General features: G+C 36.3%; 1 protein-coding gene across 2 annotated transcripts in view; it reads left to right on the forward strand.

The window, feature by feature from the left end:
* The window catches only part of THADA (THADA armadillo repeat containing), a 180,128-nt gene that overhangs the window by 23,307 nt on the left and 141,433 nt on the right, over nt 1-15,388 (forward strand). For both annotated transcript variants that reach the window (XM_068939662.1, XM_068939663.1), the window contains 7 exons: nt 781-929; nt 2,659-2,869; nt 5,009-5,144; nt 5,457-5,593; nt 7,055-7,213; nt 8,414-8,571; nt 11,543-11,652. In XM_068939662.1, the coding sequence (XP_068795763.1) occupies nt 781-929; nt 2,659-2,869; nt 5,009-5,144; nt 5,457-5,593; nt 7,055-7,213; nt 8,414-8,571; nt 11,543-11,652 (1,060 nt within the window). The remainder of the gene's footprint in view (nt 1-780; nt 930-2,658; nt 2,870-5,008; nt 5,145-5,456; nt 5,594-7,054; nt 7,214-8,413; nt 8,572-11,542; nt 11,653-15,388) is intronic.

Below are 15,388 nucleotides of genomic sequence, written 5' to 3' on the forward strand. Positions count from 1 at the left end.
AATAGTCATATAAACTAAAACTTGATTTTGAGAGGGAGAAGAAAATGCCTTCTCACTTCTTGATAGATCTTCTCTTCCCCAACCCACTGATAAATTATGAATGTATTAATTTTGTTTTTGAGTTAGTGGTGTATTGCTGCTAGGTTTTTAAATAAACCAGCAGTGGCAATTGTTTAGCAGCTTTATGGTTTCAGAAGCTTGACATTACTTTTGAAAAGGAGAGATAGCTGCTGTTGCTATACTGGGCTGTAATGTACTTGTTTACATCTTAAAAATTTTGACTTCTTCGTAGTATTAGAGCAGTCCCTTAAAATCATGACTCCTTTAAAGCTAAATTAAATGTAAGAAATTGTAATAGCTTCCGTTCTATAGGGTTAGTCTAATAACTAAAAAAAAGCCCCATTGAAGTTTAAAACCTTCTTAAAAAGGAATTATTTTCTAATATGGTATGTTTCCAGGAAAAGAATTTTTAAGCAAAGCTAAAATAAAGATTATTTTCAATACTGAATTTAATATGAATAGGTAGGATTTTTTTTTTCAATGAGTTACTTTCTGTAACTTATTGTGAGCCTTTTTTTTTTTTTTATATGGTAACTTTTTAAAAAATAAGCATGGCATTATAAGATACATTAAGATATACATGTATGAATATTAAAATAGTGCTTTAGCTAAAATTTCATTTTAATATTTCTGTTACAACAGCTAAGCAAAATGTAAATACTGTGCTTATTCTGGAAAAATGACAGCAAAATTATGTGAGGCATTGATTTCTTTGAACAGGTCAGACACAGGTTTTTCATTTGAATCAAGAAGTTGATTCTGCTCGTGTCCAAACTTTGATCCAATGTTTTGCCAGTACTTTTGAAGAAGTAAAAATTCTAGCATTTGAACTTTTGATGAAACTACGCGATGTTGCATTTAATTTACAGGTATGTAACTAAAAATAGTTTAAAAAGCGTGATTCCGTGAAAGATGAAAGTTCCATCTTATCGCTGATTTAAGAAGTAAAAGCTGAAAATTACTCTTACAGTTTGGTGTTATGTTACCTTTTTTGTCATTTACTTGGGAGAACAGAGGCTTAAAGTAGGGGAGAGGGAGAAATATTTATCAAAATCAATATTTTTAAAAGCTGTGGCTTAATGTTAGGCATCAGTATTAGGAGTCTGGCTTAAATAACCTTTTACAGTTTTGACATGCCATGACAAGCTGCAATCACCACGCATTTTTCCCAGTGTCTAAACTGTCTTCTGTTTTGAGCCAGTGTACTTGTTCAGCTGCATGGTGAATGGATCAGGATCAGAGTAATCTGAAAGACAGACTACCAAAAAAAAAAAAAAAAAAGCTCCCCCCCCCAGCCCCACCCTGAAACTTTTCAGCCGGATCAGTTCCTCAGTTTATTTCACTGCATTGCTATGAAAAAGTTTATGCTGGTACAGTGAAGGAGGTGGGGTGGAGTTAGAGGTAGGTGAGGATCAAGATGACTTTTGTGCTGCTGGTTATACTGTTTTTGGTGACCTGTAGCCACTTTATGCTGTTATTTTTATCACAGTAGAAGAAAAAGCTTCAGATCACACTGAGTCTGTATTTGAAAGGAAGGGAGACTTCCTAGTCGTAGTAAAGCAGAGGAGTCAGCAGCTGTTCCGCTCCAGCACTGGAGCTGAACATTGCGCTGCTCGGAATCCTGTCCTCCTGAAGAGGCATAAACCTGAAGGTGCTTGTGGTAACTGAAGACTGAATCAAGTTTTACTAAAACAAGTTGTTGAACTGGGTACTTGAGTTAGGTACAAAGCATAATTCCTGCAAATTAGAAGTCAGTCCAAGTTGTCTACAGTAGCATTCGTCCCCAGTATTTCTCTGTATATTTTTTACATAGCATCCCTTTTAACCTAAGGAGGCTTGTTTCACAAGCAGTTGAAAGAGTTCAGAAAGTTCATTGGGTATGACTTTAAACTGTTTAAACACATTGTAATAGCAGGAAGGAGTATAAACTGTTTAAAACACATTGTAATAGCAGGAAGGAGTATATTCTTTTAGATATCTATTTGAGGTAATCTGTTTTCTTGAGGTAGATATGTATCTCAGAGAAACAGATTATGCAAACTCCTACCTTAATTGTGACTTGCCTTTGTAAGAGCTTGAGGCATTCGGATCTGGTTACTCTAGTGTCTCAAGGCATTCAGCTCTGTGTTTGTTGTCCTTTGTGATTGGTCTCAGGTTTTGCTTTCTGATTATACTTTGAATTTCTCCCAAATTTTACTCTAATACTGATTTTCCTATTTATTAGTCCATAAAAGATAATTTTAAATTCATAACTACTGGTGAACAAATACTACTTCCTAATAAACAATGCTTCTTTGATGTCCATTAGCAGATAAAATGCAACATTTTGAAAATGAAAAAAGGCCTCCTGTGAAGTACATAAGGTTTGAATGCTGCTTTATAAATGCTTGTCCCCGTTCTCAAGGTGTGTGTAGTTCTGTCTTTGGTAAATATGTACACATTCTTGTTTTGAGTGTAAAGTGTACAAAGAAAGCGTTTGTTAGTAAATATGTACCAGCCACCTTACTGAAAAGCAGATTTTCAGGTTCCAGGATGCTAACTAGCTTAATTAAATCAATATGGAAGCTCAGTAAAAAGAGGAATATTGTTTTATTTCAGGATTCTGAACGTCTAGAGCTCTTATTCCAAGCAGCAATGGATCTTAGCACAAGTACCAAGCCGTATGATTGTGTGACTGCTTCGTATTTGTTGAACTTCTTAGTACATCATGAAGAACTGCAGCGTATTTGTTTAGGAAAATGGGTTGAACGTAACTTTCAGATAGATGAAGATCAATCAATAAGTACAGTGGAAAAGAACACTTTAGCAGGTAAGGTTTGAGGGGAATTAACACCTTCCCCCAACTTTATAAATTTATATGAAACCTACTTACTGTTTTTTCCTGAAAGCTTTTGGTAGAAAGCATAATGAGTAAGTAGATGCTTATTGTTGTTGTTTTTTTTTTTTTTTTTTTGAAATGAAGCTTGCCTAGATTTAAATATGGCCTATATATGTATAGTAACACCTGGAGAGCTTTATCTGTTAGCAGAACACATCCACCCACCTTCCCCCTGTGCATAGTTTATTTGATATTTAAGGAGTTGGACTATAATCATTTCCTCACAGTTGTTCTCCACATCTGCTATTACACCCAAATAGTCTTGCTTATTCAGTACGTACTTTTACAAGTATTTTGAGGTTACAATCCATTTTGATTATTTTCCGTTAACTTAAAGGTGTTGTTTTGCATCCCCTTATCGTGTACTGTCTTTGGATTTTGACTTCCATTGTGCAGAGCCATGCTTAGATGAGAAATATCTCACCCTAAGAGGGCACAGGTAGTTATTTTTACGAGTACTTGATAGGCAGATCTCCGACATTTCAGTTAGTTCTCTCAACGTTCATTTAGAGGTAGTTTTGACTCTGCCAGATTGGAGACTGCTCCAATTTCTGTTTCGTGTAGGTTTCTACTTGGATTTTAAACGGATTTGGTTTTGCTGTTAAGAACCTAGACCCTTAATAAGACCTTAATCTAGTCCTGTTCGTCTTGAGCCTATCACATGTTCTCTGAAGATGGCTTTTCTTATTATTTTGGTCAGCGGGAAAGTGACGTTGAGGCCCTGGTACCTAGCCAGCCTTTTACGCTGTTTTCCATGAGAGGAGGTGATCTTTGGAGATAGCTGAAGTTTTCACCTAGTATGATTTTTATTATTACCTCCCCCCCGCCGCAGTTGCTTATACTTTCTCTTAAAAAGCAGCCTTAGATGTTAGACCTTTCGGGACTGACAGGATAATACTCTTTAGAAAGCACCTTATTTTTGTGCGCATAAGTGAAAGATGGGAGGAGCGAACAGTCGCCTTGTGCTAGTTGTTAGTACAAAGTGGTATACAGAAAGTGCCAGAAAGGAACCTCTGCTTCCTACAGGAGCTCACTCACCCAGAGCACAGGTAGGCCTGGCTTGTCTGTGTAAAGTTCCAGTACCTGACATTTGCAGGGCTGCCATTGGGAGCTCTGCTCACTTGGAACCATCGCTCTGAGTAGTTTGGAGTCCTGGACATACACTAACAGTGCTGCAGTGCTTAGGCTGTGTTTGTGTGTGGAATATTTTTGTTTTGTTTGATGCCTCTAAGTGAAAGCTGAGAGGCTCGATGTCTGATTGATCTGGCAAATTCTGTAAACAAACTGGCTCCAGCATTGTAACACAACTTGCAATAAAACTAAAATGTGTAAACTCGTTTATGATAAAGCGTGGAATGTAATTTGTAGTAAATTCACTAATTTTGTGTGTGTGCGTGCATAGTTATGGACTTCTTTACTGCTTGCCTAATACTTTCTTCACGTGCATTGAAATCATAATTTTGAGACATATTTATGATTGCCATAACTCATGCATTTTTTTTTTTTGGTTATCTCATGTCTCATTGTGGTTAATTATCCCCTGTTGTTGTGGTGATCTGTAGTTCATTATTAGGATCTGCAATTTATTCTGATCGTGACATTAAGGTGCTGCATGGTAAATATGTACATAGAATTAGCATATGTATCCTTGAAAACTGGGCAGCTTATTTAGTGGCTAATTAAAGATTTAGATGTGTAACTGGAAGCTTTTGATCTTTAATATTCTGCTGAAGTGTTTGTTTTATTAATCCTGCTCTAAGGGCCAAGTCTGACTTTTAGGTTACTTTTCTTGACTTCATCGTGAGCTGCAGGATTGTCCCTGAGCATAGGCTTTATCTTGCACTTTTCACAGAAGCAGCTAGACTAACTTGGCTGTAACAGGTGTTGCTGGAATTTAGGTAGCTGATAACCAACAAGAACAACTATTCAAATGGACAACTCAATTCATTGAGCTGTTGTTTAAACAGGTTTTGTTCCTGTTTCTTTAACCTAGGTTTGCTTCTCAGAAAATACAATAAGTGTATGTATGTGTAATGTAAATCTGTGTGTATTTCTTTTTTTTTATTCTAGTTATCAAACTTTTGTTAGTGAACGTCGAAGAAGAAATATTTCAAGCCAAAAAGTCTTTGCTTCAAGCAGCAGCATCGTTCCCGATGTACGGGAGAGTGCATTGTATAACTGGCGCTTTGCAGCAATTACCTTTAAAGTAAGTAAAACATACTACTAAATAGTAAGTTTTAACTTGAGTTGTTAAGCATGCTGCTAGAACTGCTCATAAGAATATAAAAGCACACAATGTTTTTTGTATCAAATTCAGTAACTGTGTCTTTTAGCACTCTTACTAGCTTCTCTAATTAATACTCCCTTTGTATGTCTTACACTTTGACAAGTCTTTAAGATTGAGTTTATCTTATGTACAGTTTTCATAGATACCATAAACACCTTTGCAGAAATGCTTGTAACTTTAGTTCTTTTTTTTGAATATAAAATTATTTCTAATTCATGTTGTTTTTTGAAGTAACTTGACGTTGATAACTGAATGGAAGCAAATGGTGGCCAGGCTCATTCTGATGTCATACAAACTCTCTGATGTAGTATCTCCAGTAGTGCAGAGTTCATCCCCAGAAGGTCTTATTCCAATGGATAGCGATTCAGGTAAAATAATTTATAGTAAAACCTGAAGTTTTGTTTATTTCATCTAGGCATTGAGAACTGTTTCTCAATGGCTTTAGTCAACCAAATGTCTGTAACATTAAGCTTCTAATCCTTTGATGTGTGTGTGTGTGGTGGTTTATTTATTTTATTTTTTTTTAAAACTGTGTTTAATACAGTACTACTGGATAAGTAATTTGTCTGTTCTTGTGCACAGGGATTTGCCCACCCCAGCTGCTTTTTAACGTTTAGCTGCAGCCATCCTAACCAGGATGTCTCTTTCCCTTTACCCCACCCCACTGATAAGTCTCCTGGTTCAGTATCTCCCATTACCTATCAGAATTTGTTGGTGTCTGATCAGACTCCAAGAAATTTTTCCAGAAACGCAAAGAATGACTTCAAGGAGAGGCTGAGATTAAGACATAAATCTTTCTTTTGGAAACTGATGCTTGTTTTCCAAATAGTTAGCTGTGTGGGAAAACTTTTTGATTATCTCTTGCACAGAGATTCCAAAAGGTTTCTTAACCCATACTGTTCTTTCTGGAGAACCAAGCAATACAGAGGGTTTGTTGAGCTTAGGCCAAAATCTGCTTTAGTTTTAAGACAGTCTTATTGCTTATCATTCTTGTCTGATGGAAGCAGCACTTCCTGATTGGAATTAGACTTTAGTTTCACTTGTTTGTTTTTTGTTTTTTCATTACGAAAGAATGTGGATAGTTGCTTCTTTCGTTTTTAAAAATACTTAGAGATGTACTGGACCAGGCATGGTGATTGTCTAGCCCTTTTCCCACATGCTGCACCTGAGAAATTCAACTGACTGCAAGTCTGTACGGTAGCAAAATTACGGGTCAGCTGAGAGCTCATATCTAGGGGCAAATGCCTTGCCTGGATTCTTGGTTTGGGAGAAACTGAGCCAGTGGGTTCCTGAGGCTGATCTTGCTGAAGCGTCCTAGGATATACCATCACCTTGTGGTGATCAGAAGTGGTGGGGAGCTCTTGTTGCTTGCTATCTTGGAGCTCCTCGTTGCCCCACGAATTCAAAGCATATGGACTAGTCCTACAGCTCTTGAAGCTCTCCTATGGAAAATATGGTGTGCAGTTTACAAAAACAGGGAAGTTGGTTATCCCTATGTTTTTACTCTTTTTTTTTTTTCCCCCACCTTCTCAACTTCTCTTTTTATATTACAATTTTAAACTACTCTCTAACTTCAGTTAAAGATTATCTTTGCTTATTCCTTGTAGTGCAGAAGTCATTGCAGATCGTGTTGTCTCATCTTTTTCAAACCAAGTGACTTTGTATAGCCCTTTTTATCTTTCTTCCTTAATCCTCATATTCATCATAGTTTTATATTTATTTTTTATTGCTAATTAATTTATTCAGTACTTCCAGTTCTTTATATAATGTAATTCATTTTAAGTATGTAAGTCAAAAGGACTTAAATGGTCCTCTTGTTGAATGTGTAGAAACAGCAGATCGACTGCAGATGATTCTGCATGAGATACAGCCACAGGACACAAATGATTATTTCATACAAGCAAAGATTTTGAAAGAATGCTGCAAAGTAGAGTCTGAAAAGCTAGCTGACCACAAGCCAACGGAAAATATTTGCACAGAAATAAAAGGTAATTCAAATGCTGTATTAGTAATTAAATCAAGATATTCCGTATAGAGCAGGCATTTTAGGTGGGTGATCAAAGTTAGGAGTTATTTGCTGTGTATAATGTTTCACTTCTATAATAAATCTGTCAGAAGCTAGTTACTCATGGGCATAGTTTTAAAGACTAATTCACTGCATTTCTGAAAGATTGTGGTTAATCTCTCTTAGAGTACAAGTGAAAAAGGGTTGTTTTGGCGTTGCCTAGCCTCTATTGCCTCAACTGCACTGGCCAGGTAATCTTTAACACCTTTTCTGTCAAGCAACGCTTTAACACCTTTCTTGTTGAAAGGTGTTAGTGTGATTTCCTTCTCCGGTATACACAAGACTGGTGGGAATTTGTTCATGCAATAAAACTTGGTGCATAAAATTACTTAAGTAGAAGCTTCTGTTCAAAAGATTTTAGAGGTAAAATATTAGATAATATTTGTCTATTTTAACAAACAACAGCTGTGTATTAAAATGAAATTGAAGCTTACAGCGATAGAGAAAGTGTGAACTTTCAGTTTAGTGTGCCAGTGTAAAGTTATGGAATATCTGTACACTTTTAAATTCAACAATTTATGCTTTTAAAGTTTGTACAAAAAATAATGGCGCTGTCTTTCCTCATGTATTTTTCCTACATTTAAAATAGCTTCGATTGGACCACATGTTTTGTTTCATGAAAATAAATCTGTTAAGTGTGGTATTGACATTCTAGTAATGATCACCAGGTGGCACTGTTGCATTAAGTAAAACTCTGCTTTCGCCTGGCCTCTGAGTATGGGGGAGTCTGAGTTAACACATAAATAACGTGTAGTGTGTGATGGATTGATGATTGACATGGGAGTTTGTTGGAGCCTGGATCCAAAGTTGTAGGTGTTTGCACGGTTCTGTTTGCAATTGAATACTGATATTGACCAAGAGACCTCTACCCTTTAAAACAGCAGTTTCCTGGTAAAGTTGTATACTGCTGCCCTTTTCAAGCAGCATAAAGTGCATTAAGTGTTCCAAGCATGGAATTAATTAGGTTCAGCAGAACTGAATTATCTTTTGGTTTAGCAAGTTAGAAAGTTTTTTCCTAGTGAATTGTATTTTGTAAGAAGATCAGGCTAAGATAAATTAAATTTAAATCTCTGCATGAGAACCTTGGGTTACACTATTGAATTTGTTGATTTTTATTTTTAAGGTAAAGAAAGGCAAACGTGTGATGTCACAGCTCAGATGGTGCTTGTGTGTTGCTGGAGAAGCATGAAGGAAATCTCTCTGCTATTAGGGATGCTGTGCAAACTTTTGCCTTCACAGGCTACATCTGAATCTTCAGATGGGTTGATCACTGTAGAACAGGTAGGGGAATACTTTTGACTATGAAATCTGAATTTTCTAGAAAAAAAAAAAAAGGACTATGAATCTGACTTTTATTACACTTTGAGTCATAACTGTTGGGATTTGACTTCAAGTTCTTCACCAGCTGAACTTCATAATCACCAGTTCTGAAAGAGAAGCATACTGACTAGTCTTAGTCTTGTCCTACATAACATGGGAAATTGAATTATGGATGCAGCGTGACTCTTTTTCCTCCAAATTTTTTAATTTAAGAAATCAAAAATATTAACATGCTACCTGGGTCTCCTGTAGAACGTTGAATGAAGTATTTACAAGAAATTAAATTACCACAGGAATTGATTTTGGGAATATTTCATATTTATTAAATTTATTTATTTTTAATTGGTGACTCTTTCATTTCCCTTGACAAAACCTTTTTCTGCATGAAAGGTGGAAATATGCAAGACATGCTCCTTTTTTTCAACCTCCTTTTCCCTCCAAGAGAAAACAAAGGTTTTTCTGTAGGTGTTACAACACTATAATAAAATTAATATTATTATAAGGTACTGCAGGTCTTATTTCTAATGTTATCTCATGTTACAGTGCCATGGAAGTGATATTTTTATTCTCGCATTGTCTTTCGCTTATGTTTTCATCTGGTTAACAGCTGTTCTCGTACTGTTGCAGAGCTCTGAAGTGCAGATGAGAGAATAGCAGTGTGTTTCCACCATTATGTTCCTTAATCTGCTCCAAGTTAAACAGGAATTGGTATTTTAGCATGAGTCAGCTCTAGCTGTAGCATCTCCATCGTTGTTCAGAGAGCAACTATTACTAGTTGCCCTTTCAGAAATGTTCTGTTATTAAGCATAGTCTCCTATTGGTATAGATCCCTCATCGGATTTTTTTGTGCTTCTGACATCTTCATGTAAAACAGCAAGTCTGTGTTCTATTTCTATGAAGAATGCTATTTGACAAGAAGTTGATTTGAAACCCTAATTTTCTTTGGGCTAATGAGGAAATACTATTTGGCTGTATATATAATAAATGCTATAGGAAAGGGTGTGGGCATTTTCTCTCCGCTTTTGTAAGTGGCCTTACCCTATTGTACAAAAAAGGGTGATTTCATCATAAATGACTAAAAGCGTCAGTGTTTGCATGGAACTGCTATGGCTTCAGACTTTTCCTAAACACCTATTTTTCAGTCTTGAAGTAAGAGAAAAGGAGTTTGGCACCTTATGCATGTACAGCTGACCTTTAAAGTTGCCTGTCTTTTTCTTTATTGTGTAAATACATAGGGATTTAAGAGGAGGAGGGGGAAGCCCAAAAGAAACCTTGGTCGTATTGCCTTGAGTCAGGGCTAAGTAATTGCTGAGAAAAATCTGGCAGCACCATTTGGCCATTGTGTGTCATGCTGTTGCAATGCCTCCCTTTCTAGTCCTTTTTTTTTTTTTTTTTTTTTTTTTAAATGAGGATGCAGATGAGAAGAACACGTGACTTCAGTGCTGGTCTACATTAAGGAATGGTACAAAATGGCACAAAAGAGATGCCAGCCTCAAAGCTCTGCCTGGTAGGACAGTCGATATGAGCAGTATCAGCCCTAGAAGACACATGTGCTAGTGACAGCCAAGTAAGGCTATGGGTCTGTTCCTTCTGAGAAAAGGCACTTATCCCTGCTTTTGAGCTAGAAAGCTTCACCCTGTAGGTGTGAACTGGCTTAAAATCCACTCAAAAAAATGTTTTGGTTCAAATTAATCTTTGTTTTATATTATGGGGGCTTCATAAGCTGCAGGAGACAATAGTTAGGCTTAGTCTCCCATCATGTTCGAACTATTGCACCTTCATTGTTTGGATAATATGAATTACTTACAGTAGGGTGGAAAATCATTTGTGGCTAGGTATGGCATTAACTCTTCTGACATTTTAATTTCCTTTCAGACTATTAACTGCATTATTTTATGGCAGAATTTTAAAAATAACTTGTGATGATTTTATAAATAATTTTATATAAAAGATTTGAAGAATTTTTTACTGAAGAATTTTTAGGAAATATTAGCAAAGCAAACGTTGCATACTAGAATCAGGGACGTACCTTATGTATTTTAAACAAATGATACTGGCAGTTTAATTTTGTCATTGAAAGTTGATGTGAATTAGAGGAAAAAATATAAAAGCAACTCTTTGCAGAATGAGATTGTGTGGTATTTTAAAGCTGTGTTGAAGCTTACACGCTTGATATCCTGACAGAGTTGTAGAACGTAATACCAGTGAAATTTTAGTTATAGCAGTTTAGTTCCTTTCAGATTTTCAGTGTAGCTTTCATTACTACATATGTGCAGTGTCTTTTTATTTTAGAACTGTTTCTGGTAGTCAAAGGCAATTATACAGAATCCTGGAATCTTAAAAATAGCTCACTATGGTAGATTTTTTTTTTTTCCCCCCCTTTGGCACTTATTTAACATTTGAATTCATGTTCTTTCTCTGATATTTTTCTAGATATTTGTTTCTGCTTTTATGGTTTAGTAGGTATTTTCTTTGTGATTTAAGGTAAGAGTGAAGGCAAACAAGAAGGGTTTTAAGTTTGTTTCCTCTGAAAATCAGTGTTGTCCCTTTCTTTTCTTAAAATTACAATGTTTTCCCATTGGACCAGTAGCTAATTTTATGTACCCTATTTATATTTTTGCCCTTTCTTTTCTTTCCTAAGGAAAAAGCTGTAACACTACACTTTTAAACTGGAGAATGGAGTATAATATTCGTTATCCTTAATATAAGTGTCTTTTTACAATAGGGCTTCTAAATACTTTTTGCTTTTGCCACAGCTTTTTCAACCAGGGGAAAAGTTTTGCCTTTAATGGAAGTTGTGTTAGCAGAAAATGCGTACAGGATACTTATATTTAGAAACTGCAAACTCTGAAGTATTTTGCATTTGTAAATGAATTGCTTATGTAATTTCAAATAGTTTTCTCTCTCTCCTCTCCCCACCCCCCTTTTTAAGGTTAAAAGTATTGGGGACTACTTTAAACATCATCTGTTGCAATCAAGACACAGGGGTGCATTTGAATTAGCATATGCTGGCTTTGTGCAACTTACAGAAATACTCTCCAGGTAAAACACCACCTTTTATGTTTGTAATATAGTAATTTTACCAAATTGCAGTAATTGTAGTTCGGTTCTGAACCTGGCTGTGCAAGCAAAATTTCATGTGGATTTTGTGAGCATTGGTGCATTGGTGTGTGGGCGTGAGTATGACATTAGTTACGTGACGGCTGTGACTTTGGATTGTGTTAGTTCTATTGAGAGATGGTTGTTTGGTGTTGAAAGAAGGTATAGTCATTTAATGCTTGTATTTTTCTTGATTTCTGGAGTGTCAGTTTATTGAGCCACCCTCAGGAGTTCATGAGGAAAGTGGGAGTGTAGACTTTTTTTTTTCTCCCCCCCCCTCCCTTTATGAAAATGAGTGCCAGACTTTTTGTTTTCAGCCAGGATGCTTTCCTTGAAATTTTCATTACTTGTCGTTGGATGAGTTGTGTATTCTGACATTTGGAAAACTACCTGGCAGTGTATCACAAGATGTAATATGCAATCTTTTAATTTTTTTCATTTCCCCTTGTAACTTTATACTTTCCTAGAAGACCTAAATGAGCAGAACTGTCCTGAGGTCTAGGCTAGAGTGCTGGAATTTCCATTAAGTGCTTAGTTACCTATTTCTGAGATTAGGAACAAGAGTTTTTAATGCTTCTTTGTTACCTAGGACATATGGTGCTTATATCATATTCAGTTTTTAATAAGAAAAATCTTCATTGCCATCGTCAAGTCTTCATTGCCTTTATTTTTTTATTTAATATTGTAGTGATCTGTTTGAGGCACTGATCTGTTTTTGGGGGATTTTTTTTTGTTTTAAGTTAAAATAAATGTGGTGGTGCAAACAGATTTTATTCTTATTTTTATTTTGATGCAGAACAGCTCCATGACCAAGTCAGCGTGTCCCCTCAAATGGTTTTCCAGGCAGAACTGAGGATATGGTCACTGGGATGGGAATGTTAGTGGGATAGCTGCTTAGGCTAGCACTGTTGCAGAAAGAGGTATTTGCCATGTTATGGCCTTCGTTCTGTGTCCCAGTGAGACCTTTGACTGTAAGCCAAAATTCTGTTAGATTTGTCTGTAGAAGATGACGTTATTTCTTTTTGTGTGTAAGCAAGCAGAGGAATTTTAAGTTGGCCTCAGTAGTTGGTTGAGAATTCATATGACTTTACCTTACACTTGATTATCATTTACTCAAAAAAGGAAAAAAAAAAAATAAAGGGATGTGATACTGTTCTTCCTTATCCATATAAATTCTGTAGGAGTTGTGTTCTTTTTCTGTACCCTGAAGACTTGTTTCAGGAAGTTTAAGGTGATGCATCAGATGTCGGCACAGAGTGTGCCCCTGTGTGATCTTCCTGCTAATTTTGCTCTTGGGCTAGATCTTTTCCAGTTTCAAAGTTGTGAGTACTGACAGAGCAGAACCTGCAGAGAGACAGAAGGAAAAAACAAGATAAGTGGCTGAACATATCATGGACAGTGGTTGAGGTGTTCCTGTGTACCTGGGCATCTTCCTAGAGAAGTGGTTGTATTGTCACATCAATTAGTGAATGTAACTTAAATGGGATACAGATCAGACGTTTTACACTGCTTCTGATTTTTTCCAACCTGAGTTCAAAGCATTGTTCTGCTGTCTGCTGTTAGCACACTATGCAGTACTCCTTCTAGTCTCTGGAATCAGCTCTTGCACTTCCAGTAATCTTTCAAAAAAGAAAAGAAAACCACCAAAACCGGGAAGAACTTCTTTCTTTCAATTGCTTCTCTTGTAGAGCCCTGACATAATTTAAGACTTTCTGTATTCTTACCTATACGTACAGAGTCTGGCCATTAGAGAAACACTATAATAATATAAAGACTTTCTACCACTAGCCTTTTGAAGGGAGAAAGCAACTGATTCAAGTAACTGCAACCCCACTATTCTGGTCTTAGTCAAATTCGAGACTACTGGAATGGTAGATTTGAAGAAAAGGCTAACTGAAAAGCAGGAAATACTGGAAAACGTAAAATGTGCTGTCAATTTACAGTAGACACAGTACATGGCATACTAGCTGTTTTTCTTTGATTTTTTCGGTTTTGCAATTTCATTTAAAAACTGAGGCAAACGGAGCAGAGCAAGCCTACTTAGACTTCAGTGAAGTTTCTGATATGTTTGTGCACTGACAAATCATCATAGCTTCAGATAATCTTAGTTCCCACTCCTCTCTTCTCCCACTGTATTTAATGGAGCAAAATCTGCTTAAGAGCAGGTTTATGTAACGTTAAAATGGATAGTCAAGAATGCTGCCTGTCTGCCAGTTATGCATATTGCTTAATGTTTTTATATTTCATCAAAAAAAAGCTTATGCTTTAAGAAATTTTCCTCTTCAGAATTAACAATACTCCAAAAAAAAAGATTTTGATGATGCATACTGTTTAATGTTTCAAAAGTTAAGATACTTCAAGTAGAGCAAGTGTTCCTTTGGAAAAAGCCAGCTTCCAAGAGCCAGAGAGCATCTCTGTGGAAATATCTGTTTCAGCAGAAGATTTTTGCAAGGAAATACTGGTCTCAAGGCTAGTATTTATATTTAAAGAAGGGAGGAGACTAATTTCAGAATAGCCAATATTTCTTTGGTTCAGTACTCTCTTAGGACATGATTTGGTTGAAGCCTTTTCTCCTAAATGGGCAAATTCAGTCTCTCAGTGAATGCACTTGCCCAGTGGGGCTATTGAATGTCCTGGAGTCTCTGAATGTATCCTGTTGGAGCTGAGAGGCTATGTTCTGCAAGTAAATATGAACTGGCCTACCTTTTTCCATAGCTGCCTGACTCACGGCCAGTCTTGAAACGTGTACCAGAACCATTATTTAGAATTTCCTGTTACATCCACAAATACTGGCAGAGAAAGTCTTTCTCTCGCAACTTGTAGTCACATGCCACTTAGATATGGTACTTTGTTGAACAGAATTGAACTTGAGATCTGCAGAAGCATCAGTGACGCTCTGTAATTGAACCCAGTGAAAAATTTTCCATTAGGACTGTGATAAATCCCCTTCCCATGCTTTTATGAAAGATTACATTTAAACATGGTGCTTCACTTTGATAGCCAGACATTTACTTTAAATCATATGCCAGAATATTGATCGTTTGAGCTTGCGTTTAGCTCTACAATTTAGTCCTTAAATAACAGTGTCTTTATAATAACCATGAGTAGGCTTATTTCTAGACAAAGCAACGATATTCAGACCTGTTTTAGTCAGTGGTCAAAGAAAATTGTTTCCTCCATAGAGATTTATCTTGTGAACTAAATGAAATTTGATCTCTGTGTTGACATTCATTTGGATTTATGGAGTCTGCTCAAGTTTCCCCTGCTCTGTTAACGTTCGTTTCTTCTGTTAGGATATTTTGTTCTTCTTTTAACGTTTGCCGAATATTGTCTGCTGTTGCGCCTTCGGAAAACTCTGTAATTACAAAACATGCAATATTCATATCAATGAAATAAGTAATATTCTTTTAAAAAATATTTTGCTGTCATAGGCCCTGAGAAATTACAAATGCTTATTTGGTCCAATAACCTGGTGGTTAGGGAAACTACCCAGGAAGGCTCCAGACATCCATTTTAAACTTGAGTATCTTGGAATCGATCTGAGTACCCTAATCACTCCTCTCTTCCTGCTTGTTTTGTATCTATTTTGTTTTATTTAGTGAAGCTTTTCTGAGAGATCAAGTAGAAAGTAAAGATTTTTGGAAGTTTCAAAATTGTAGTGTTGCGTCACTATGGCTGT

Source organism: Struthio camelus, chromosome 3 (assembly GCF_040807025.1).
Source record: "Struthio camelus isolate bStrCam1 chromosome 3, bStrCam1.hap1, whole genome shotgun sequence".
NCBI classification, from domain to species: Eukaryota; Metazoa; Chordata; class Aves; order Struthioniformes; family Struthionidae; genus Struthio; species Struthio camelus.